Below are 24,818 nucleotides of genomic sequence, written 5' to 3'. Positions count from 1 at the left end.
ATGCAACAACCTATATTCAACGACTCCTTTTTTTTTAGCAAGGTAATTTTGCTGGATAAGAAAAAGTAATGCTATCGAGGAATTTGTTTATTATTTATATGAAAGAAATTGACCTTAGCAAGAACAAAATTATGTACATTTATGTTAGCTCATGTCATTTTGTGCAGCGTTCGGCACCAGTTAAAAAAAATAAATATAATTTCTCGTTTATCATAAAATATGCTCATTTTCATCATTCTGAGACAAAAATCTTTCCGTTAACACCACAACTTCAAGTCACCGTCTGAACAATTGTCGGTCTCTTTAAACTTGGGGCATCTTCTACCGGTAATTTCATAGTGTTAAACAATTCAGAGGTAGGTACGACATCAGCTAAGCTTTATCACGTCAAGCACATCGTAACAATGATAATGAAGGTTAATTATCATTAATAAAACCAATTGATTCTGGAAATATGAGTAGCTCTAAGAAGGATGCGCATAATTAAGATATGACAACACACAAAACTATCTGTCGTATTTTATGTCCGTTCTTGTCGTTTTATTGCTACTCAGGTTTCAAGTATGCCTGACCAAGTAGCCCGAATTACTGCCCAGTTATTCTCTCAATAAAGATTGAATGCGAAAACTTCGCATTTTTTGCAGAGCAATCGGAATGCTCTAAAATGACTAACTGTAAATGCTATTTTCTAGTAACCACTATTCCGCGAAAAAAAAAAATCAATATTGTATCATCGACCAAATTTTGTGACATGGTGCTAAAGGAATCTGATTGTATATTCTTCTCTTTATTTTCCCTCTTAAATGCTTTAATTCTGTAGCTGAGGTCGCTTTGAAGTGCAAGTATCGGCACGAGGTCTTAGACGCTGTAGTCGGTGTTTTTCACTTAGAAGAGTTGAACTGTAAATGCCACGTCATCAACTCGAAAGGGAACAATTTTGTTAGTGATATGGGTGTTTATGTAGGAGCTGAGCCCCCGCACTTATTTGAGACAATGCTATATATTCACGCTTTTCTTCCTTTCAGTAAAACAACCCTTATTGGCTCAACTTTTGTTAATGCGATTGGTTATATGCTCGTGTATGCTCCAGGGAGTACAGTTCTAATTATATGTCATTGCTTTCAGAGTGTGTTCCCGCATAGTAGGCTACAACTTAAAAAAAAAACAGCAGTTGGCAACCAAGGCACACGGACCGCGCCAGGTTGTTACTCCGCCAGCCAATCACAGAAGCAGACAAAATCGTCGTCATGCGATCATTTCAAAATGGCTTCGTACTTGATACCTCCGGAACGTCTGCTGTTCTTGAATTCTTTTTATCGGCGGAAGCGACGAGGTGTACAACAAACACAGACAAAGTGTATGGAGTCTGAGCATTTCACTCTTCAAAAGTCCGCGGTACAGTTCATTTCATTGCTGACCCTGTTTTACTCATGAAACTTCACTGCCAACTGAAGTGAAACTTGACATAAATAGTTGCAGCGAAGCAAGCGTTTTATTTAAGTTCAATAAATAATTTGGTGATCACCGTTCCGCTATAATAGACGAGTGAAAACGTACAAAATTACACGCTTATAACTTTATTTTTTGTGGTTTGAAGCACGAACTATTTGCAGCCTCGCGGAGGAACAGTGGCTGGCTGTTATGAGGGCGTGGGCGGGGCTTCACTGTATGTCACACTTATATCAAACTTTAGAATTTGTTTTTAAAATGGTATTTTAAAAATTCAGCTTGCCAAACTAGCTGTCATTTCATTGCTGTATGTACTGCCCATGATGTGTTAAGAGGAAGCTTTAGCTCCGACCCAACTCTGATGCCGCCTATTCAGATACATGTAAAATGCATAAACGCTTTTCTGAGAGAACCACTGCGCCGATTTTAATGAAATTTGTTGCATTTGAGAGAGAAAGTTAAACTCTAGTGAATGTTGGAAGTGAAATTTTGGTTTAGGGTCTGAAGATTTTTTAGGGTATTTAAAAAAAAAATTGTAAGTTTGAAAAGAAATAGCATGAAGTTTACAAATTCGTAACTCTGCACCAAGCACAGATATCGCAGTTCTGTAAACTGCATCCGTTAGAGCACCCAAAATGTACAAATTTGATTTGTCAGTTTATATCCTACGCGAAGTTGTTACATAGCTCACAGGTGTTTTGCAAACGTTCTACTCGCATATTAGTGGTTTATTTTAGAGCCATGTATACGTATTTTGCCCGCTTTAGATGTACTATTAGGTGCAATTCACAGAATTGCGATTTCATTTTTCATAACTGAGTTACAGAGTTGTAAACATGATAGTTTCGTTTTCAGAAAATTAGCTATATTTGCGAACCTTCTTTAAAAAAAATTGACAATGTAAATCGAAAATACGCAACCGACAGTCACTAGATTTTAACATTTTTCTTTTAAGTGCAACGAACCTAATCAAATTTGGTGCACCGGTTTCCGAGAAAAACGATTTCTCCTTTCTCATGCATTTGGATAGAAACCCCCGAGCGAGAGCTTCCTCTTAAAGGGACACTAAAGGCAGATAATAAGTCAAACTAAAGTGATAGATTAGTGCTTGACAATCTCTAAGGCGCCAATATTATCGCTAACAGGGCCTTAATTATTGAGAAACTGAGGTAAATGCAGGACATGATTCGAGACTCCCCCGATACATTCAAGCACTTGCCCGACGACGAAAGCACTCCTCAGTTAAATTATGTCACTTGCACTGAACCACCCGTTGCAAAAAACATTATTGTATTGTAAGACAAAATAAAATGCTGCTTATCAGTGCTATTTTATTTTTAGAAGAACTCGGTAAAATTGACCGTGACAACGACGCGGGCGGTCGAAAGGTTTCGTTTTCGCTCGACTCTGCGCCGCCCACGCTTTCGCGTTTCAGCAGTTTCATTATCGCGTAGTGCTGCGCTAGTTTTGCTGGCTCGCGAAACCTGCACAAACTCCAAGTGGCAGAGAATTCAACTTCCATGCTATGTTGCGGGATGCCCGAACCGCCGACGTCACTTGACCAAAAAGCAGCTGCAGCGGCGAATCGTTGGCTCGGTGTCGCCGTCTGCCGGGCGCCGTTTTACTCACCGATGGCAGCAAAGGGTGGTGAGGGCGCATGCAACGTCACCACTCCCCCGGTTGGTTGGCGGGAGATGTGAATTTTGAAAAAGGTATTCGCACCCTTCAGATGCCATTTTCTCGCAAATAAGTCCTTTCTTGGCATAAAACAGGCGTTGCGAGGTTTCTGGAATGATATTTAAACAGTTCACGTCGAGTTATTATTTTCCTTTAGTGTCCCTTTAAGGTATATCTTTTTCTTCTTTTTTCCTGCCACCTATTTCGAGTCGTGTACAAACTCAAAATAGGTGGCGAAAAAAAATAGTCATTTCTGTCAGCATTGTGATCAAATAGGTTGTAACTGGGAGTTTCTGGGATGGCCACGCACCAACCACGCACCGCTGTCGGCTCGGTGCCGACAGGTGCCGAGGATGCCTCTATGGCTAATCCACTTCGTTTCAGAGCCATATAGTGTACGGCACTTCAAATACAACTTACAACAATCCCATATGGCATCGTCTTGAGAGCAACATAGTTTTAACCTCATCAATGCGCACACTGAAGAAGATTGGCGGCGGCTATTCGCGATGCATAGGCTGTGAAACACGGTGCCCGAGCCGTCTCGCATGTAATGCAGCACGACATCCATGCGCGAGCTCATAGTTGAACGTAGTTTCCTCGTATCATAGCTCTCACTGGTGCTAAAGATTTGACAGTGGTTATTAAAAAAATAAGACGTTGGTTTATTTGTATCGACCATGATTTCGTATGAAAAGCAGACCGTAGCAAATGTTCGTACCATCGGCACCGGCGGTGACGACGCACTCGGGCCGGCCGGCATGCAGGGTTGCTTGCCGGAACGCCCATAAATATCGCGTGAGCTCTTCTTTTCGCCGGTAGGAAAATCTTGCCGCTGCGCGGGGAACTAGAGAAAATGACATTTGTCGACAGCCAGTGCACAGAAAACGGCGGACAGCGTGCCACGCCGCTAGCTGTGTTTGTACAATTATCGCGGAAATAGGTTTTTTTTTTTCCCCAATAGTCTTCAGGTTCCAATAATCAAACACTAGAATGCAGTATATGCAAAGTCCCGTCTTTTCACAACATGCCACAGACCTAGTTTTGGGTAGAATGGCAGATGTAACAAACTTTTCTCACTGGATTATTACAGTTTGTTATAATGGGGGTCGACTCGATTCAGCTTGCTATATGGCACTACAGCTGACATCAGTTGTTGAAAAAAATACATTTTCAGTTGCACTGTCTTTCGTCTTCATGCATGGCAAGATTTCAGAAATTCTTATGAAGAACAAGACAAAATCTTGTTATTCTTTTTCTGGCCTTGTGTTTTGTTTTGAAATTACTTTATAAAGGCTGTATTTTTTATATATTTCAACACTGTTGCGATCTTGGCTATATGTGGAAGTTTTTATATGTTTCAACACTGTTGCGATCTTGGCTATGTGGGGGAGTTTTTCAGCTAAGTTAAATGTAAACCTGCAATGCAGGGTGTGTTTATGCAACAATGTGCCAGTGACAAGTGTTTAAAAGTGTGGAAAGTATTGACCCTTACAAATGTGTCTTGACTTACAGCAGGGTATTCAGGTTTAAATAGGCAGCTGTAATTCCTGAACAATGACCCAAGAATTGCAACACTGATTAGGCAGAGGCAGGTTTTATGATTGCAGTCAAATACTGGGTGTGCCATCAATCACCTGTGCTTTGTTAACCTGCCCTTGTTATTGCTCCACAATATGGTAACTAAATGAATGTTGCAAAAGTCAGCCTAGCAGTATAATAATTAGTTTCTCATGCAAGTTTCTGTATCTCTTTACATGCAGTACTCTGCGAATCATGGAAACCAAAACCAGCAACAGCAGCAGCAGGCGGCACATGCGACTGATGAGCCACGAAAGCCAAAGTTCGTGCAGGTCACCAACTTGGAGGATGCCCAGGTGGTGCGTGCCTGTGACTTCCATCCTAGTGGGCAGTTCTATGCTGTTGGCTCCAACTCCAAAACGCTTCGCATCTGTGGCTACCCAACCATCACTGACCTCAGGCATGTTTCCCATTACTGCTTGGCTTGGCTTAAAATTTCTCTTAGTTTCTAGCTATGTACATCATCACTACATTTGTGCGACGAATGTGCGTAATCATAGTTTGGTATGAATGCAAGAACACTGTACAGTATACTAGACCTCATTATATTTTTGCTGCATATACCGGGTGTCCCACGCAACTTGAGCCAAACCTCAAAAATATGCAAATGCCATGTAAGTGGACAGTACCAAGGTAATGTTTGCAGTTGCTTGGAGATACTCATATTTTGCATTCCGCCTAATTACATAATTAGTATGGATTAATTGACTTCTCAAGTATTATAATTAGATGAAAAGTTTAACTCGGAAAATTATAGAGCAACATGAAAAACCCCCGATACATCTTTTTGTTGCTCAATACGTGCTGCATGATGATGATGACAAGATGCATGTATTGAGGGATGGCTCGAAGGGCTATAATGGGGAATAGGAAGAGGAGGGGGGAGGCATATTCAGAGCCATCCTAGGAGCTGCGTGTCCTTGGGGAAAGCCAAGAGCGAGTCCAGAATGACCCTGTCGGAATCCATCGAGCAAGTTGCCGGTCTAATCCACTCCTCGTAGGACGACATTCATGTGGTGACACCTCGTAGGACGACACCGCCCTCATGTGGTGGTCCCGCTGCTGAGCGGTTCGCTGGCACTCCCAAAACAGGTGTGCTGCGGATGGCCGCGTGGCCATGTCACAGTCAGGGCACCTGTGTGGTGCCTGGGGTGCTTCTTGGTCCACGGAGGCTGTGGGAGGGCCGGGTTCCTGCGATGAAAGGGAGATGGGAGGTGGAGATGGAGGGTGTCTAATAAAAGTGTTCTTCCAAGCATGAGAGCAGCCTGCGAATACATGCAAAGTGCCTCAAGCAGCCAGTCATGCAGCAATTTTGAATCGGTAGTTTTTCATCTTGCTGTACAATTTTCTCATTGACACTTTCCATCTAATTATAATATTTGAGAAGTTGACTAATTAATTAAGGCTATGTAATTAAGCAGCATGTAAAAAATAATTTGATTATCTTCAAGCGACGGCAAACATTACCTTGGTTTTGTCCAGCGACATGGAATTTGCATATTTTTAAAGTTTGGCTCAAATTATGTGAGACACCCTATATAGTGGAGCTTTGCTTATAGTAAATGTCACTACTTGTGTGATATGAAGTCCTGTGCTGTCTATGGCAAAAAAAAAGTGAGTTCTGTGTTGTGAAGTGCCGGACTCAATAAGCTAATTATAGAACGAACACCAGCAACACTGGTGGTGCTATTACATGCCAGGAACCCCTCACTCAGTGAAACAAGCAGGTTGATTCCCTAGTACTTAGTGTTAGCTACAGATATGCTGCTAAAATTCAAGCATTCATTTTCATGTCTAATTTGGATGACTGAACTCTGCTTAAAACAACTTTTTATCAAACATTTGTTACCCTGTTTTTGTAAAATTTTGGTTTCAGAGGTTCTTTTACATAGAGCGGAGTGCCACTTAAAACTGCACCCATCTTTGTTACAGGTAAACATGTTGTCAAAGATATATGCTCAATTTAGCTGGCACCTGTAGTTGTGGTTAGAAGCCACAGCTGTTCAATTGTACTTTAGTTGAAAAGGTGAAGTTTCAAAGTGCTGATGAGAAAAAAAATCAATATTAGAACCAACAAGCAACCTACCTAGCCAATTTTAACTAAAGATCTGGGATGTCATTATTTTGAGCTGTAAGAGCACTCTAACTATTCCGCTGATGGCTTGTGCTATGGTCAACATGAAAGTGTCAAACCATTCATACAGCTGCATTTGGGAGTGCTTGTGTGGGTTTAGGTGGCACCATGACACAAATAAGAACATATTTGTATGTATTTGCATCCCTGGATTTTCAAGGTTCCTTGCATTGTGTCAGTACATGTGTGGGACATGTCAGTTTGTACCAATAACTGCAGTGACTCAAGTTACTCTTTGTTGATTTGCAGGGAAGGAGACGTGGCCCACCAGCCCACTGTGCTGTTCAAGCGACTGAAGCATCACAAGGGCTCTATCTATTGCCTGGCTTGGAACCAGACTGGGGACCTCTTGGCGACCGGCTCCAATGACAAGACAATCAAGCTGATGCGCTTCAAGTCTGAGACATGTGCCCTTGACAGTGAGAATTGCCCCTTCCCCCCCTTTTCCCCGCTCTGTTGGGCATCCGCTTTGTTGAGATTTCATTTGCCTTCGTTTAACTCTGTGCAATAGCTTTACACAAGCACTATGTGGGCACAAGGAGGAGGATAAACCCTGAAGATGGGTGTGGAAGAACATTCTCAATGCACCAAGTGTTTATTCTGCCCCCTTGTACCCAAATGACTTCCAGAGGCCCTTGCTTGAGGTGCTCTTGTTCTTGCTACATGGAGGTTCTGCATTCCTGGTCATGTCCAGAGCACCATGGCGTCTCTTTTTTTTTGCTTCAGGCATACCATATAGTGATATCAGCATACAGTAAGCCCAGGGTTCTGGCACTGATACGAGAGAGAAAGGGCAGGCAGGAAATTCAGAAAGTTCAAGTCAGCTTAAGGCACCTTTAAAATTTGTGCACAGAAAAATGTGGTCAAATTTCACCTGTCAAGATTACACTTCCGAGTGTTCAGGTTTCGACTACATGGCACGAACATCATTTGGTCATGGTGTGTACTTGTTTGTAAGAAACCACACAGTACTCACACTGTCGTCTATGATGCATACATCTCAGTTTGATGATACAGTTGTTAAAGTTAGCACATAGATTTACCTGATCAAAACGTGCTCCCAAATCTAACACACACACAATTTTCACGGCCTTAAAGTAGCAACGTAAAAGTGCACCTGAATGTAACATGCTGCAAATTCATAAAAGAAAAATATAGCACACCCCCCACATTCGCAGTTAGAAAAAACAAGACGTGCGAATTTACCTTCACAGACAGGAGTTCTTTTAACGAGCTTTCATAATGAAAGTGGCACATTGTTGTCGCCATTTGCGCTTCATTGGCCACAGATAACAAGCACACAGGGATGATACTATGATACTACTACTACCACACTACTATACTATACTACTATACATGATACTATGCTACTGCAGGGATGATAGGGAGTATCCAGAGTGTTTACTTTGGATACTGCTATCACTTTTGCGAGACTCAGCATTAGACTTGTCGAAATACACAGCCGACAGCGTTCCTGGCACTGTGTGCAGATAGTGAGCTTAGCACAGCTGAGAAATGCTGGCGGCCAATTATGCCGATGTATTCGGTGCCGAGTCGCGCAAAATCTCGCTGTAGTATCTACGAAAGTTATTGGCCAATAATACTGCTCTAGATCGTAGTCAAACAGAAAATAAACCACCAGTAGCCCTGGCAAAAACGTGCTCTGTTCCAATTTTGTGATGGTGATGACTTTGCGTCTGACAGTTCTGACGGTAGGCTATTGCCAACGCTTTTGCTAAACCAGCGTGGTTTTCGTTTGGCATCCAATTGTAATGGGCAGGCAGTTTTCCGACTCATTTTCTCTGAAAAGAGGTTCGCGTTAGATTACTATAAAATTATTGCCATATTTACGGGAAAGTGTACTTTTATAGGCACATTGCTGTATATCAAGATTACTACATTCCCCTGTGACAGGAACTCGACTAACCCTTTATCCTCTTTGGTTATATCTGAATCTAGCCCCTCTGCAGGCTACTAGGTGCAGAGATCACAGGGCATGCAAAAGCTTGACCTATTTGACACATCACACATGTTGCTGGTGCCCACACTTTAAACTTGCCTGTCCTTTTTTTAATGTGAATTGGAGCTCTGTAATGAATGACAAAGAAGGGTAGAAATTCGGCCTTGTTGGTATGACATACTACAAGTGAAGTGCAAGAAAAAGCAAGGACAGGCGGGAGGTACAACACAACACATGTCCTTGCTTTTTCAATTCATTTGCAGACTAACAAAGCCATATCAGGCAGTTGACCCTTTGCAATCCAAATCAACCTCGTTACTCATTCCAGACCTCCTGTTCGGACTCATGTTTTGACATATTATTGACAGGCGCCTCACATTTCCTGTCAAATGGGAGCTTGCCAAATGCATAGTAACAATCAAACAGGCACCAGACTGAAAAAAAAAGGAAAAGACCCACATACATAGCATAGGCATCAACATCATGTGTTCAACATTATATGACATGTAAATGCAGTTTTGTGAGTGTTTTCATGGCTCATAAACACTTTTTTTTTTTTTGCCGCTAGTACTTTGTATGTTTAGGAATATGCACTTCGCACAACATCTCCTGAAACTGCAAAGGGCAAGTTATGTTCTCTTAAAACAGGTTAAAAGGAAAACAACAAATGGTCCAGAAAATATATTAGACTCAGTGGCACACCCTTCTTGCAGGCTACATATACAATGAGCACTTATCCACGATGTAAGATATGTAGGTTTTGTTCTTTAATATGCTTTGTATTATTTAGAGTAATGACATGACACGGCAGCTGAATCTTTCAGCAGCAAGTGCTCTGTCTCTCTTTTTTAATATTTTTAAATGTCTTGAGCTTCACTGGACACGCATGCAAACAGTCATGGTGAAGTCGGTGTTCATTCAAATGAAACAATGTAATGCAAAAAAGCAGTCTCTTCTATCCTATCTTCCTGCTCCTGTATTCTATAACTATTTTACATGCAGATATAATCCATATTAGGCATTATGTGTGACAGATACCCAGTGGCTGTTAGTATGAGAGACTTATTTTCTATTCGAATAATTATATACGCACTGGTGTGGCTTAGAATTATGCTTACTATAAGAAATGCCGCTGTGATGCGTGTCACCTTGTAGCAGTGAAAAATTGCATTAGAACATTTGGGCATTTATCTTTGAGATATTTAAAATAAAACTTAAATTCTTAGATTATACGTCCTAAAACTGGATATGATTATGAGGCACACCGTAGTGTGGGACTTCATATTTTTTTAGACTGGCTGGGACTGGCTGGGGCTGGGGTTCTTTAACGTTCACCTAAATATAAGTACCCTCACAGGCATTTTTGCATTTCACCCCAATTAAAATGTGACTGCCGTGGCCTGTATTGAACTCACAACCTCGAGCTTAGTAACGCAATGCCATTGGCACTGGGCTACCATGCCAGATTATTTGAGACATTGCTACTTACTTGAAGTGTGGGCCTGTGTAGTAATTTTTCATGCTGTATGTAGGATTCTTATTTTTTTCCCTGTGGCATTAAATAAGTCATAAACTGGCAGTTCGCTATTATAACGTTGACTGCTTTTTTGAAAAGTTATAAGCCCACTGTCTTTGTGCATACATATGTCCGTGTGTGGCATCTGTATGAGAGGCCAGGTAGGGGAACTACTCCAGCACTCCTGGCAAGCAAAACTTTTGAATGAAAGAGTACATTTAGCTCTCTTTCATCACCAAGCTGTCTTTCAAAAAGCAGCACACTGGGCAGGACACACATGAGAAATATATAAACAACCTGTGCGGTAGCACAGTGGCTATGGCATTCTGCTGCTGAGAATGATGTTGCAGGTTTGATACCCTCCTGCAGTGGCCGTATTTCGATAGGGGCAAAATGCAAAAAAACACTGGTGTACTGTGCTTTGTTTGCACATTAAAGAATCCCAAGGTGGTCAAAATTATTCTTGAGCCCTCCACTACAGCATCTCTCATAATCCACTGTGCAGTTTGAGGACGTTAGTACTCATAATTCGATTCAAATAGGAACACAGTACTATCTACACTTTCATAAAGAGGACAGTATACATACTAACCAACCCCTTCCCCCTTTGATTACTGTCATTATCGAATTCTGCCATTTCACATTGTTCCTGAACAGCTGGTGGAGAGGCAGAGCTGACGATGCATGATGGTACTGTCCGTGACGTCTGCTTTGTGGAGGACCTAAGCAACAGGTCAAGCCTGCTCATCAGTGGTGGAGCAGGAGACTGCAAGATCTACGTCACTGACTGCGAGACCGCCACGCCTTTCCAGGCATTGTCTGGTCACTCGGGTAAGCTGCCCTCTGCCTTGGTTGCAGCAAAGTGGGCTGATATTGGGCTGCAACTGCTAATCCGTTACAACAAAGTGGTTTACAACCACAGATTCAAGTAAAGTTCCCCACTCATGCCTACCAGTAATCACAAGATATATGACATCTGATGCAAATTTGAAATTCTGAATCATGCTGTTGAATATTTCAGCACATGTAGCAGCGCATTTACTTTGTGCTGCTTATGCAACAGTGTATGCTGCACTGGAATTTATCTACTATTTAACTATGGCACAACGCTTTGATGTTCACATTTGGCTCTGACTTGATGACTGTGTCATTCTTGTGTGACCAAATTGTGGCTTGTTCAATATACGCCTTCAAAACAAATGTATCTGCTTTCAGTCAGTGGGGGCAGATTAGATTGGCATGACACTGGCATACAGAATTTAGTTGTGCTAGTACAAATTCCTAAAATTAGTAGTTTCACCCAAAGGGTAAAGCATTGACAGCGATAGCAAGGTTTAGCATTGCACTCGAACTGCTCGGACGGTTTCTAACTATATGTGGGTGCGACATGTTGGCGGGATGCAGCATGCTAGGCAACTCCTGTTGGGCAGAAGGAACAGTGCCCTGGCAGCTGCCAGACGTCTCGCAATGCTGGCATGATGATAGTCGGCAGTAGCGTTGCAGGCGTCATACTTTGATGGTGCATGAGATGAGACCAATGGGAAATCGGCGTTAAGCGCCCAGTGAAATATTATATAATGTTAGCTTGACGATTACTGCTCGTTCTGCTCAAAGTAGTGCATGCACACAGCAGCTCAGTAGGAATGCTAGTGTGCTTATAGTGCCATGCTCAGAATGTTCATGCTAGCTGCGGAAGGCAGAACGTTGCCCTGGCTCTGCCACCGACTCAGTCGAGCGGAGCGTTGAGGATGTTTCAACTTCAGTTCATCGTTGTTGCAGGCAAATGCACTCTGCGTCTCTGGAGGCTCTCTGACCCTCTGCATATGAGCTACGTATGTGCCATAGGGTGGGACAGCCCAACAACGGCGGTGCTCACGGTGCTTTTGTGCATTGAGCATCTGTATAATTGCTTTCGCACTATAAAAAAAAGGGGGGGGGGAGGTGCTCCAATCTACGCTGTGGAGGTGGTTGGCCAGTGAAACTGTGGTATCACCTGATCCGATAGACCGATGTGATGTTGCCTTGAGCTGGGTCCTTCCGAGCCTGAGTACGTTGCTGTTACTTTTGTCGTTCATCGTGTTCACACTGCTCTTCAGGTGTCCTGAGTGTATATGGCTTGCTTCCCACCTAGCCTGAGCACGACACCGTTGGGTGATTCCACGACAGATGAAACATGCCTGTCTGCTTGATGTTTTTGCTTTGTCTGTTTTTTTTTTATATGTCATGTACAAATATTCAAACTCCTTAGAACCGAAATTTTATTCCTGAAAAGCATTCCCAGCAAGTAAAAAAAATATTTGAAAATGGCGGCACAAGCATCCTCCTATTGCTTACCGCAAAATTTTCCGATTTCACAGCCAAATTAAATGCAAACTAAAGACATTGCATCAAAAACCTTTTCTGTTCATTTTAATACGCTTCACAGTAAATTAGTTCCATGCGTTTATTTGTGCTGTCCACAAATTTAAAAAATGTAAAAAACTCCAAACATGCCTGATATCAGACAAATTTTTTAACTTTGATGTGTCTTAGCGCGATTCCTATTTCACGCAGAAACTTGAAAAAAGTGTCAAACATAAACGTCCTCTTCGCAACATTTATGCAAAATATCTATGCAAATATTTATGCAAATATCCCATATGAAACAAAAGAGAAGAAAAAGCAAGGTAAATGAACAAGTTAAAAAAAAACTCATCTTCAAAAAATAAGATAGAAAGAACTCTGGTTCCAATTATCGAAAAAATTTTGGGTGGATGTCTGCTTATGTTGGTTAAAACATGGGTGCAATAATATGTTTCCTCATTTGCTTTCACAAAATATAATGGGCCAAAGTGACTCATGTTGAGTGTGCTGGCTTTAGTGGCACGATGACTTGTTCCAGTTTGTTAACATTTACTCTCTTTAAAAAAAAATAAAAGGCAAGGTTTGCCACAAATAAAGGAAGGCTTACCTGGTTTCTTATTGTGTCAAGAGCAGAGAACATGCTTTCTACTTTGTTTTTTGGGAGGCAAAAGTAAACAAACTCTGTGTGGTGCTTGAACAGATTTATTGCATGTCCTTTGAGTTCGTATTTAAGAGGGTTTATTCACCGTCGGCTGGCTAGCCATGAGTGAATTCCCAGTGCATACAGTACTGACTTCCACTCCATTTACTTCTGCTGATGATGCTTCTCAATGGCTGCAGCAGGCACATGCAGCAGAGCCACATTCTTGATGTTGCCGCTAAGTTGGGAGACCATTTCATGTACCGACTGAATGGAGGCAGCGCTTCCAACCTCAGGTTGTACAGGGAAGCTTAGTGCTTTAGGAGTCCACCCACATCGTCGCAGGCGTCCTTCCCATGCCCGGTAGCAGAAAATATCCACCTTGCAGATGTATACTTGGAATGGCACAACTCATACAAGATGGCTCGCTGCACTATCTCAGACATACCTTATGTGACAGTAGATGGGTGCTTTTTCATCTAACACTTTGTGCATTCTGCCTAGTGTGTAGCAGGTGTGCGCTGCGTCGTGATGCATGTCGACGCTTATCACAGCAAAGCTGTCATAAGCTGTGTGAAGCAAAGCTATGTGTTTCTTTCCTTGTCGTGGCGACACAGATGAAAATGAAGATTTGTTCCTTGTGTCAATGGTACAATTGTGTTTCATTTGAGAGAAGGACAGTCCAGTTTTCCACAAAAGCAAAATGCAGAACAATGCTTCCGCATTGCTTGCACTTCTTTGTCTCATGAATAGCCACAGCTTGAGTGCAGCGTATGTATTTGCGAGTAATCCATTTGGTCACCCATTTGCCAAACTCTTTCACAAAAAAGTTGGAGACGACATCTTCTTGATCAAGTTACTGCTTTCCCAAACAGCAAATGTGACCTCGTCCTCTTCGACCATTCCCAGACCGGCCAAAGTGAGGCTTTCGCTCCATGGGCAGCACTCGCATTCACCTAACATACACTCTGTGGTTGGGGAGCCGAACAGGCATAATGCTTTCATGCCTTCCAATGAGATTTCCATGCCAGTTACATTCCCAAGCGCGGAGATGCAAAGTTTGGCATTAGCGCAATAAACGCAAATGCAAACCTCTTGTGGTGCGAGCAGCACTCATTTTGGATGCAGGCTGTAAAACTTTGACAGCGCAATAGCACTTTCGGAGTGAGCTCCTTGAACATTTGGAATGTCTCGCAGATAGAACGTATCATAAACCACTTTGAGACATGCTCCCTCTGGCCATTTGTGATGTCTGCAATGTCCTTGTTCAGTCTCTGGTGAGAGCACCCAAGTTCATCCTTGGTGAAGTAGTCGAGCACAGCTTGTACATCCGATGGGCTTAACCTTGACTTCATGTATGGATCAAAGTCGAACCACATTCCATGCTTCTTACGCCAATTTCAGGCCTTTCTGAGCATGTACGTTGTGACAGCTGGGATTGCCTCTTGAACGGGTTTCTTTTGAACTTCTGGTGACACAATGGTTAAGAGACCGAGGCGCTCTCGGTAGGACCTTGAAACCTCGTACGCGTGCTTCAGGCTATTTAACCAGCCAGCGCATGGACGCCATTCTGTCACAGAGGGTTCAGGTGTACTGACGCTTCCATATGCAGCACTTAAAGTTGAATGTATCTTCGTCACCACGATGCTTCCAATCTCGGTCTGTTTTCTCTTTCTATAACATTGTCTGCTGCGTTTGTGAATGGAAGATGGTGGCTTCAATGGTGAAACATCAGAAGAAAGGTGGACGTACCTGTTCAAGTTGTAAATTGCTTCCTCCTGAAGGAATGCCTCATCTGCTTCATCGCGGCTGTCACTAGATGAAGACAGGATTTCCTTGAGGCATGTAAAGCAGTGCTGGCAGACTTCATTGGTGTCGTGAATATCCTCAGCCTCTGGCAGTATCTTCCAGTCAGTTCACTTTAGGGGGCAGCAGCCTCCCACCCCTGCACATGATAGACACAAATAAAATCTGGCAATACACCTAGAATGTTTATGCAAAGAAATTTTTTTTCTTAGCAATCTTCTTCGTGTGAACGCGTAAATAATCAGCACAGAATACTCGGACCAAGCTACGAGCTACATACATTGCGTGTAATGAACAGCTAGACCAAGTCGAAACGTTTATACTGAACAGCACTGCACTCTTTCTGTCACTTTTTTTGTGCTGCTGTCGGGACTCAGCCTCCAGAATGTCTCACAGTTTCATGTTCTACGAACACGGCCATCTAAGGATTTTAACTGTGAAAACCTGTATGCCATGCTCGTTATCGAAGGACAATGCCCGTCTGGCGCCACCAGCGACCTCTGCTGTTCTCGGCGTGGGAAAGTGAGTTAGCAAGGTGCTGACAAAACATAAATTAGATAATTTCGGAAGCCTTTGGCTCAGTCATGCCATACTGCACTTTTTTGGACAGCTGTAACGCAGAGGTAAGACAAGAAGATGTTATCTGTTAGCGACGCGGAAAACATGTGATAACGGGAAACGAAATAAATGGCTCAAGAAATAGCTCAGATAAGTTTTTAAAAAGCTACAGTGCAAGTCACGCGCGGTGGTGCTGAAGTAGGTACCAGTATCCGTTGCATTTGGGAGATGGGGAGCAGGCAGTGAAATAGCACCTCCATAATGGCGCACCTGCTGATTATGGAAGTTCTTTGTCACTAACGAATTATCGTGCCTTGGCACTGCTTACAGGTCATTTACTACATCCACAAGGCGGGTTTTGGCAAAGTCAGCCGCATCATGCACTCGTAGTGTCTTGCATGCTGTTGACAAGCAAATAATGGAGGTGTAAGTGCGATGCCCACAGACGTTGTAGGCTGCAAACTCAGTATGCGACAAACTCAGTATGAAAACTTTAGGGGGCGGCAGCCTCCCACCCCCGCACATGCTAGGCACAAATAAAATCTGGCAATACATTTTTGTTGAAAACAAGCTGCCAGAGCAAAGTACTGAAGCAGCAAAGAAATTAGAAATAGATTTGCATACAGTGCAAACTGATAGACAACCAGCAAACAAGCCGGCACGCTCAACATGGGCCACTTTGGCCCGTTATATTTTGGGAATAAAGCAAATGAGAAAACATGTTACAGCACCCACATTTTGCCTGACATAAGCGGACTTCCATCCAAAAATTTTTCAAAAATTGGGACCGGAGCTTTATTATTTTTTTTAATGAGCTTTTTGGAAAAAACTTGTTTATTTAACTATATTTTTGTGCTCTTGTGTTTCATGTAGAAAGATAATATTTTGCATAAATGTTGCAAAGAGGACGTTCTATGTTTGACACTTTTGTCAAGTTTCTGTGTGAAATAGAAAATGTGTGAAGACCCATCAAAGTTGCAAAATTCTTATGATTGTGGCCATGTTTGAAATTTTTTTACATTTTTTAGTTTGTGGACAGCATAAGAAAACACATGAAAGAAAGTTGTTGTGAAGCATGTTAAAATGAGGAGAAAAGCTTTTCGCCACAATGTTTTTAGCTTGCATTTAATTAGGCCGTGAAATTGGAAAATATTGTGGTAAGCAATAGGACGTCACTCTCACCGCCACCTTCAAATATTTTTTTTGGCTTGTTGGGAACGCTTTTAGGGAATAAAATTTTCGGTTCCATTCAGTTTGAATATTCTTACATGACATATAAAAGAACCAGAGGAAACAAAAGTATCAAGCGGACGTGCATGTTTACTCTCTCATGGAATCGCCCTGTTGTGCATATTGACGTTGTTGCTGTTCCCATCACTGCTCATCGTGTTCATGCTGCTCTTCAGAAGGCCTAACTATGCATGGCCTTTCTATAGCGCTATCAGAATATAAATGAAATCATTTGCTAGGCAGGTTCTTTTTTCACACACGAAAGTGTAATTACATCACTCCCTGTTTCGTATGCTACAGTTCCCGCTTCCCGGCAACTTAAAGGGGCCCTGAACCACCTTTGAGGCTTGGTGAAATAACATAGTCTGCGGGTAGCATACGCTGCTGTGAACATCTCAGCCAAGTTTTGCTGTCGTACACGGTCCGTGGAGCTCGCAAGCAGATCGCAAAGTCACCTTTCTCTCAAACGCTCTTTTCATCAGAAGGCCATGTCCTCATTCTCTTCTAGATGCACTGTTTTGTCATCAGACGTACTATTTCGTCATTCCCTTGATGGCTGCTGTTACCGATAGCTAACATCAAGCTGCTTTTGGCTACGTGGCGTAGATACTGCAGTCGCCGTGGGATGCCGCCACGAGTCCACTGGCTAAGCACACTGCGGCTCGCTGAGGACAACCGCATTTGGCTTATGTTTAGCGCATTGTAGGCACCAAAGGTGGAAGTCGTGGCGCCTACACTGACATCCAAAATGAAATTTGAACTGCGCGTCACAGTGGCATTGAAAAGGCGGAGGGTTGTGGGCACACCCCACTGCGCAGTAGCCTTCGCAGTTCAAGGCATTGAAGAAGGGACGGGAGCACAGTGAAGGCCGTGTTAGATTTGCTAATAACTCTGCTTTTGCTGAACGCATTGAGGTACTTTTTACGGCAACGTATTTCTAAAATAGCCTATTTTCACTTCAAATTCCTTTCTCCACTTGGATAAAAAGTGGTTCAAGGCCCTTTTAAGCATAATCTTTACCAGGAAACACTTGTGGCAAACACCATGTGCAAAAGTGAGCTTTCTGGTTCTTTTCTTTCCCCGGCACAGCCGCTGCCACAGGGTGGATGGGATGGATGTTATGAGCGTCCCCTTTGGAATGGGGCGGTGGGTTGCGCCACCAAGCTCTTGCTATTATACTGCCTAAAGTCCTACCTAGGTTAAACAATGAAAAAAGGAAAAAAAAAACACTATGAACTACCACGCCTAAATTTTCTGATCCCCTATTGCGAACTGTGCTTTTGTACGTCTCCGTCTTTTGTCGTTTCCCTATTTTTCTTCCACCAATCCTCCAATCGCCTCTTACTAATGCCTATTGCGGACATGTTTACTTTACCACTGCTCCCGCTAAACCCAAGGGCTTCAAGGTGGTGCCTAAATCGACCGCTGGGTAGACGTCTTCACGTTCTAATAAAACATGCTCCGTCGTTTCCCTAGCTTTACCGCAGCTTAACAGATGCGCAGAGGTGAGCACCATCTGGTGGTGCTGCAAAGAATCCAGCGGCATGTGCCTCACACTTTGATTGGTTGAATTTTTGCCCATGGACACGACAAATGCATCGGGGGGTAGGGGTGTAGAGTTTTACTATAAAAGTGTGGTTAACATGTGGAGAAATAGCCGATGTATCACACTGTCTGGCAATGTTAACATTGCTTTTTCTGGTGTTGGTGCCTCATTTAAGAATTTTTCTAAACTTACTTTCTGGATGCCCCTCATGTGTGTATGTGTGCACACACGTGAATGTTTTACTTGCGGCTTGCTTTTTAGCTTTTTATTTACCTAACTATTAGTAGTAGGCAACAATTTTTTCATTATTATTACTCATAGTGTATGTATGTGTTCATGGATTTTGTCCTTTGTACCGTTTCGTTAACACTGCATAACTGTTATTCTTTCCGCTAATAAAGCCAAAATAATTGTATTTAAAATTGTTTAACGATTACATTGTCTATAGTTCTGAATAATGGGTGTTGCTTGAACATTTGTATTCTGGGCCTGTGGCTCAGACTGTGTACAAAGCTAAAGCCCTCATCAGGCCGGTCAGCATTTTGCTGTTGCTTCAATTTCCATATGTATACAGAAAGAAATTAACAGAAATCTTTTTTAAATATATTTAAGATATCTGGGTCATAACTATAGGTGTGGGTGCCTCTTATTATGTACACACATCACTCTTTACCTTTCTGCTACAGTATCGGTACTGTGTAGTAGTTAAAAACAAAGATATTTTATTGTTCATCTGCATTTTCTTATTCTTTTGCAGGTCACGTTCTGTCCTTGTACACATGGGGAGGAGCCATGTTTGTGAGTGGCTCTCAAGACAGGACCATCCGCTTCTGGGATCTGCGCACCAGAGGCTGTGTCAACCTAGTGACTGCACCACCAGCAAGCGGAAGTGGCCCTGGTCAGTTCATGTGCCCCCTATCTCTTTTGTCTAAACTTTGTTCACTTCTCCCATTGTTCATTTGGGAAAAGTGATGTGTAAGCATTGTGTCACATACCCGCCATATGTTTGCCTGCCATGCATTCAGCTATGTTTGCAGTGAGAGCTTAGAAGGGCTTGGTAAGTGAAAAACCCACAATGCAAAACTTGGCAGATCTCACTCCTGTTATTACACTCGAATATAAAGTGGATAAACTTATATTTATAACTAAAATTATTGATTTTTTTGTATTGATCACTGTTTCATAGCTCTCCGTGACACAGTTGTGCCCACTAATATCAACCCCAAATCTATTAAATGCTTTGCTATTTTCAATAAAGACAACATGACCAGAGTCCCAAATTAAAACTTTTTTCGTTCCAGTTTTCGTGCCAGTTCAGCGAAAACTGTTCAGTTCCAGTTCAACTCCAGAGTGAAAACTTGATGGTCCAAACAAGTTCTAGCCAGTTTTTTCGCATAACCTAAGAATATAGCATACAAAGTTATTTTGCACAAAAATCTCAACCATGCCCTTAAGCTGCGCAGAAAAGCAAAAATAAAGTGGTACTCATGCTGTTCTTCACACCACAAGTAGTTACGAAAAAATTCACCTTGTGGAAGCACACCTCAGACACAATGTGTCAGAAGCACTGTGCCATTTTTATTACACCTACATCTGCTTACGTACTAGTGTGATCAAAGGCGGCCACCCAGCTTGGAAGTGCTTCAGTACAGTGATTATATATAGGTCTCCCACTGCTGGAGAACTATTTGAGCTATTTTGCTGGTCATCAATTTCAAACCCCCACGAGTTTATTACTATCATGCCTGCCTGCCAAAGTGACATGTTGAAATCTGTACTAACGGTGCAGCAACTTCTAAAATGACAGCAAGCTTGTGTGCACTTACAAATAAGGCAACATGGTTGAGTTGCAAGTACAGGCAATGCATGGATAAAAAGCCAGAGAGGTTGCCAACCTGAACCTCTTCAGTTTTGTTCAAGAGTAAAATTGTAATTCTGGTTCATTTCTCGTTCACACAAAAATATATATATATTTTTTTTCAGTGTTCAGTTCTGGTTCGTTAACCTGACTGTTACGAACAAAATTTATGTATGGTTAATGACAGCATGCCTCAGATAGAACAAACATATACTGACTAAGAATTTGGTTAGAGCAAATGTACCAGGCCCCAACTCAACTGGTTCAGTGCCATTCTCCTTGGAACGCTTTTCTAGGAATTTCATTTACCCACTAGTTTGAAGGCTACGCATGCCACACTGATATATGTTGGTGTTGTTTTTTTCCCTACTGGCATCCCCACTGAAACAAAAAAGGGCAACTTAAGGGTAAGGGAGCACTGTGATAAGATAATGCAGTAAGGTTGAACATGAGAGAGGACATTGATATTTTATTACGTGAGGCTGAGGCTGAGTTAAGAGAAAAGATCTGAAACTGAGAGCGAGGGAGCAAAACAAAAATGAGGCCCTACCTCTTCGATATCCATGCTATGTGTTCTATGTGTGGTTGCCGTTTACCTTCTATACAACTTGGATGATCTTTAGGTGCAATGTTGGCACGCACAGTTGTAGACACAGCACCCAAGGACGATAACCTAAAATTCACAAGATTTGCGTTAATTAAATGGGAATGAGCATTGTGCACTGCCATTTCAGTCCTTTCAAAACTGATGCAGAGCCATCATTTTCAATGGCTGTGTGTTTCGCTGTTCTGTGATTTCACCTATTCTGAGAGGCATGAATCTTGTAACTGAGACACTCAAACCTTGCAACTCCACAGGGAGCCCAGTGGCTGCTGTGGCTGTGGATCCTTCTGGGCGCATGCTGGTCTCGGGCCACGAGGATGCCACTTGCATGCTGTACGACATACGAGGTGGCCGCACCATCCAAACGTTCCGACCCCATTCGTCTGACCTGCGGTCTGTGCGCTTCTCACCACGAGCTTACTACTTGCTGACGGCATCGTATGACCGCAAATGCGTCCTCACCGATTTGCAAGGTCAGTGGCCTGTCATGTTCTGCACAAGTTGTGTTGAGTAGCTGGCTAGGACAATGTGACTTTACCAGTATGGATAATCTTTAAGACGCAAATCTTGAGCCCTGCATTGGTTCTAGGTGACCTTATGCTCTTTGCTCAGAAACATGATTTGTTACTGTATGACAGTGTAACAATCCTTTTGGCTTAGCTTTGTTTTGTTTTTATTGCCTGTTGTCTTGAATGGCTAGCTTTGGCAGTAATGGCGAGGTGTTCCCGTTTGAGCCCATGGTGATGGCTGAAAAGGTTCAGGTTGGATGGGTCGTCGCACATATCGTAAAACTATTGTCGTACGAATATTCGAATGTTCGAATGGTAGTTTCGAATATGCTGCTATTCTATCTTCGCTTCGAAGAAAAACAATTTAATATTTGACTTTTTCAAATGTAATAATTGATTTCTTATGTTCAGCTTCACCGCAATACAGTTGTGTTATGCGGTGACACATATCTGTCATGCAGTGAAGCATAGCAGGAGTGGAAAGGGCACTGTAACATGGTCTAGTATGCATTCCTTATACACATGTGAACACGCCGTCTCTGCTCACAGTACGAATACCGAGACATCTAATAAGTGTAACTGAGACGTCTAATCAGTATAAAAGCATCCTTACAGATGCTATCTTTGTTTACACTTTCTCTAGTTGTTGCAATTGTCTATGTTTTTAATTTGTGGATTATTTTACTTAAATGTTCTTCTCATTACTACATGTGCGCAGGCAGTTCCATCATGTCTTGCTATTCATTGTTAACCTCTTTATATCTTTGACATTTAATTAATGAGTTCTACTCTACTAAATTTTGGACCCGTTCTTCCACAGAACAAAGTCATTAATTCCAACATGCAGTAGTTCCTATTCATACAAGTTTGCAGCCACTTCTCTGTGCAACAGTTATTCGATGTGCGATTAGAAAATATTTGTTCCAAATCACTACTCATTTCAAATTCACTTTGAACTCAAGATTCATTATTCGCTCACGCCTACTTAAATGTCATGCAGGCTTATTTGTGAGGAGCAGGAAAACTCATTGAGGTGCAGGAATTAGACGTAAAAAGACAAAAAGGGCTTCAAAACTTATTTCACTTTTCAAACTTTTCAAAAACTTATTGCAAGAGCAAATCCCTCTTGTCACAACTATGAAATAGAATTGACGTGATGACTCTTCATTTTGATCTTTGATCTCTTTTTTTCCTCTTGCTTTATTTTCATACTAGTCAGACTCCTATAATAAAACTCGGAGAGAAAAAAAATGAAAGTGACCTGCTGGGAGCTTACCGGTGTTTCAAATGAACGGTGATTTCAATCAATCAATCAATATTTATTTTTGACAAAAGAAATACAAGATGGGTATAAGTACAACATTCGGAGGTCCCGAAGTAACAACTGTCGGGGGGACTTCCTAACAAAACATGAAAAGGGGATAGTAGGATCGAGGCAAACAGTGAGTCATGTGATATATTATACAGTTTCTACATTGGAAATAAACGATAAGATAGAAAAAAAATCTGTTAGCACAATATCACAGGTATATTCACAGAGTTAAGAAGAAAAAATAATTCAAGAAATCTTAAAAATAACATGCAACAATTAAAACGAGGATAAATGGCACGTAAAGCTAACAACGAGGAGAAGTATCATTTAAGGCAAAATTTAGTAACTCGGTAATTGAAAAGTACATTGCGTAATGGTAAAGTGAACAACATACTAATTAATTCTAGGTTTGTTAAATTATGCTATGCGTCAGATAAAGTGTTCATGAAATGCTCCTTCGTTCTACGTTTGAATGATAATAATGTAGATGTCTTCATGTCAGATGGTATAGAATTCCAAACAGAAACGCCTGAAAAAGCGACGGTAAATTTCCCATAGTTAGTTCTTGCTTTTGGAAGAAGAAGATTGAGTTGAGCTGAAAATCTTGTGTTGTTATAATTGATGAGGCTAGAGCGACTAAAACCTGGAATATTAAACTGGGTATTTATAAGACGAAACATAAGTAGCGACAGCTTATGATTGAATAACATGCGTAAAGGTAAAACATTTAGGGAACGGAATATTGGAGCAGAGGGAGATGTATGTGATTGGAATGCAATTAATCGTAATGCCTGCTTTTGCAAAACTTCTAACTGATGAAGATGTGTGGTATATGTATTACCCCAAGATGACAGGCAGTATGAGAGATGACTGTGTATATACGCGTAATATAAAGACATGAGAATGGTTTGCTGGAAAAAAGAGCGAGTTTTTATTATGATGTGAATACCAAATGAGATTTTTTGAATAAGTGATTGAATATGACACTGGAACTTTAGGTTTTCATCTAGTACTACACCAAGAAATTTAGTAGACATGGATCTTGCAAATACATTATTATTTAGAGACACTACAATAGAATCAATGTGCAAAGATTTTGAAGAATGGAATACCATAAATGTTGTCTTAGATGGGTTAATGGTTAGCTTGTTTTTTACACACCATGAATGAACATTCGTTAGGTCAGCGTTAAGTTTATCCTGCAATGCAAATAAATTTTTATCAGATGCGAAAATGGTGGTGTCATCAGCGTAAAGAAGGCAGTGCGCATGTGTTAATATGTCTGGCAAGTCATTAATGAATATGAGAAATAAAAGTGGCCCAAGTATTGATCCCTGGGGGACACCTGTATTTACAGTTTTTGAAGAGGACAAGACACCATTAAATTCGACTATATATTGTCGGTTAATTAGGTAGTTGCGAATTATTTGTAAAGGCGGTCCAGAAATGCCATATGATTCAAGTTTACTTAAAAGAATACAATGGTTAATTGTATCAAACGCCTTCGTGAAATCAATAAAGAGAGCACCAACTAAGAGGCCTTGGTCGATGGCTAATTTGACCCTCTCAGTAAATGTAATAAGCGCTAATTCAGTTGAAAAATTGTCACGAAAACCAAATTGATCAGGAGTTAAAAGATTAAATTTGGATAAGTATTTAGTTAAGCGATTATGTATAAGTTTTTCGATGACCTTACTAAAGAAAGACAAAATGCAGATAGGACGATAATTACTTGTGCACTTATGGTCACCTTTTTTAAATACTGGGATTATTTTACCTGTCTTGAGGCGGTTAGGAAAGATGCCATCTATAAATAGTCTATTTACTATATGTGCTAACGCAGGTGAGATTTCGTTAGACACAAGCTTAATGCTAGAGGGACGTATCAAGTCGAGGCCCGGACCGGTAGTTTTAAGAGAATTGATAGTGTTACATACTTCCAGAGATGTTGTGGGGAACAGGTAAAATGAATGAGAACAGCGCGGAAAACTAAGCAACGTTGAATCAGGCTGACTACCGTCTGCAATACTGATACTGCAATACTGATATACTGATAATAATATACTGATACTGAATACTGATACTGATACTGAAT

General features: G+C 41.6%; 1 protein-coding gene across 5 annotated transcripts in view; it reads left to right on the top strand.

The window, feature by feature from the left end:
- Window positions 1–24,818, top strand: part of LOC135912012 (WD repeat-containing protein 47) — a 206,149-nt gene that overhangs the window by 173,486 nt on the left and 7,845 nt on the right. For all 5 annotated transcript variants that reach the window (XM_070520944.1, XM_070520935.1, XM_070520936.1 and 2 more), the window contains 5 exons: window positions 4,890–5,107; window positions 7,091–7,260; window positions 10,975–11,148; window positions 19,198–19,338; window positions 21,157–21,375. In XM_070520944.1, the coding sequence (XP_070377045.1) occupies window positions 4,890–5,107; window positions 7,091–7,260; window positions 10,975–11,148; window positions 19,198–19,338; window positions 21,157–21,375 (922 nt within the window). The remainder of the gene's footprint in view (window positions 1–4,889; window positions 5,108–7,090; window positions 7,261–10,974; window positions 11,149–19,197; window positions 19,339–21,156; window positions 21,376–24,818) is intronic.

This window comes from Dermacentor albipictus, chromosome 1 (assembly GCF_038994185.2).
Source record: "Dermacentor albipictus isolate Rhodes 1998 colony chromosome 1, USDA_Dalb.pri_finalv2, whole genome shotgun sequence".
NCBI lineage: Eukaryota > Metazoa > Arthropoda > Arachnida > Ixodida > Ixodidae > Dermacentor > Dermacentor albipictus.
This window is presented reverse-complemented; position numbering and strand designations above follow the sequence as displayed.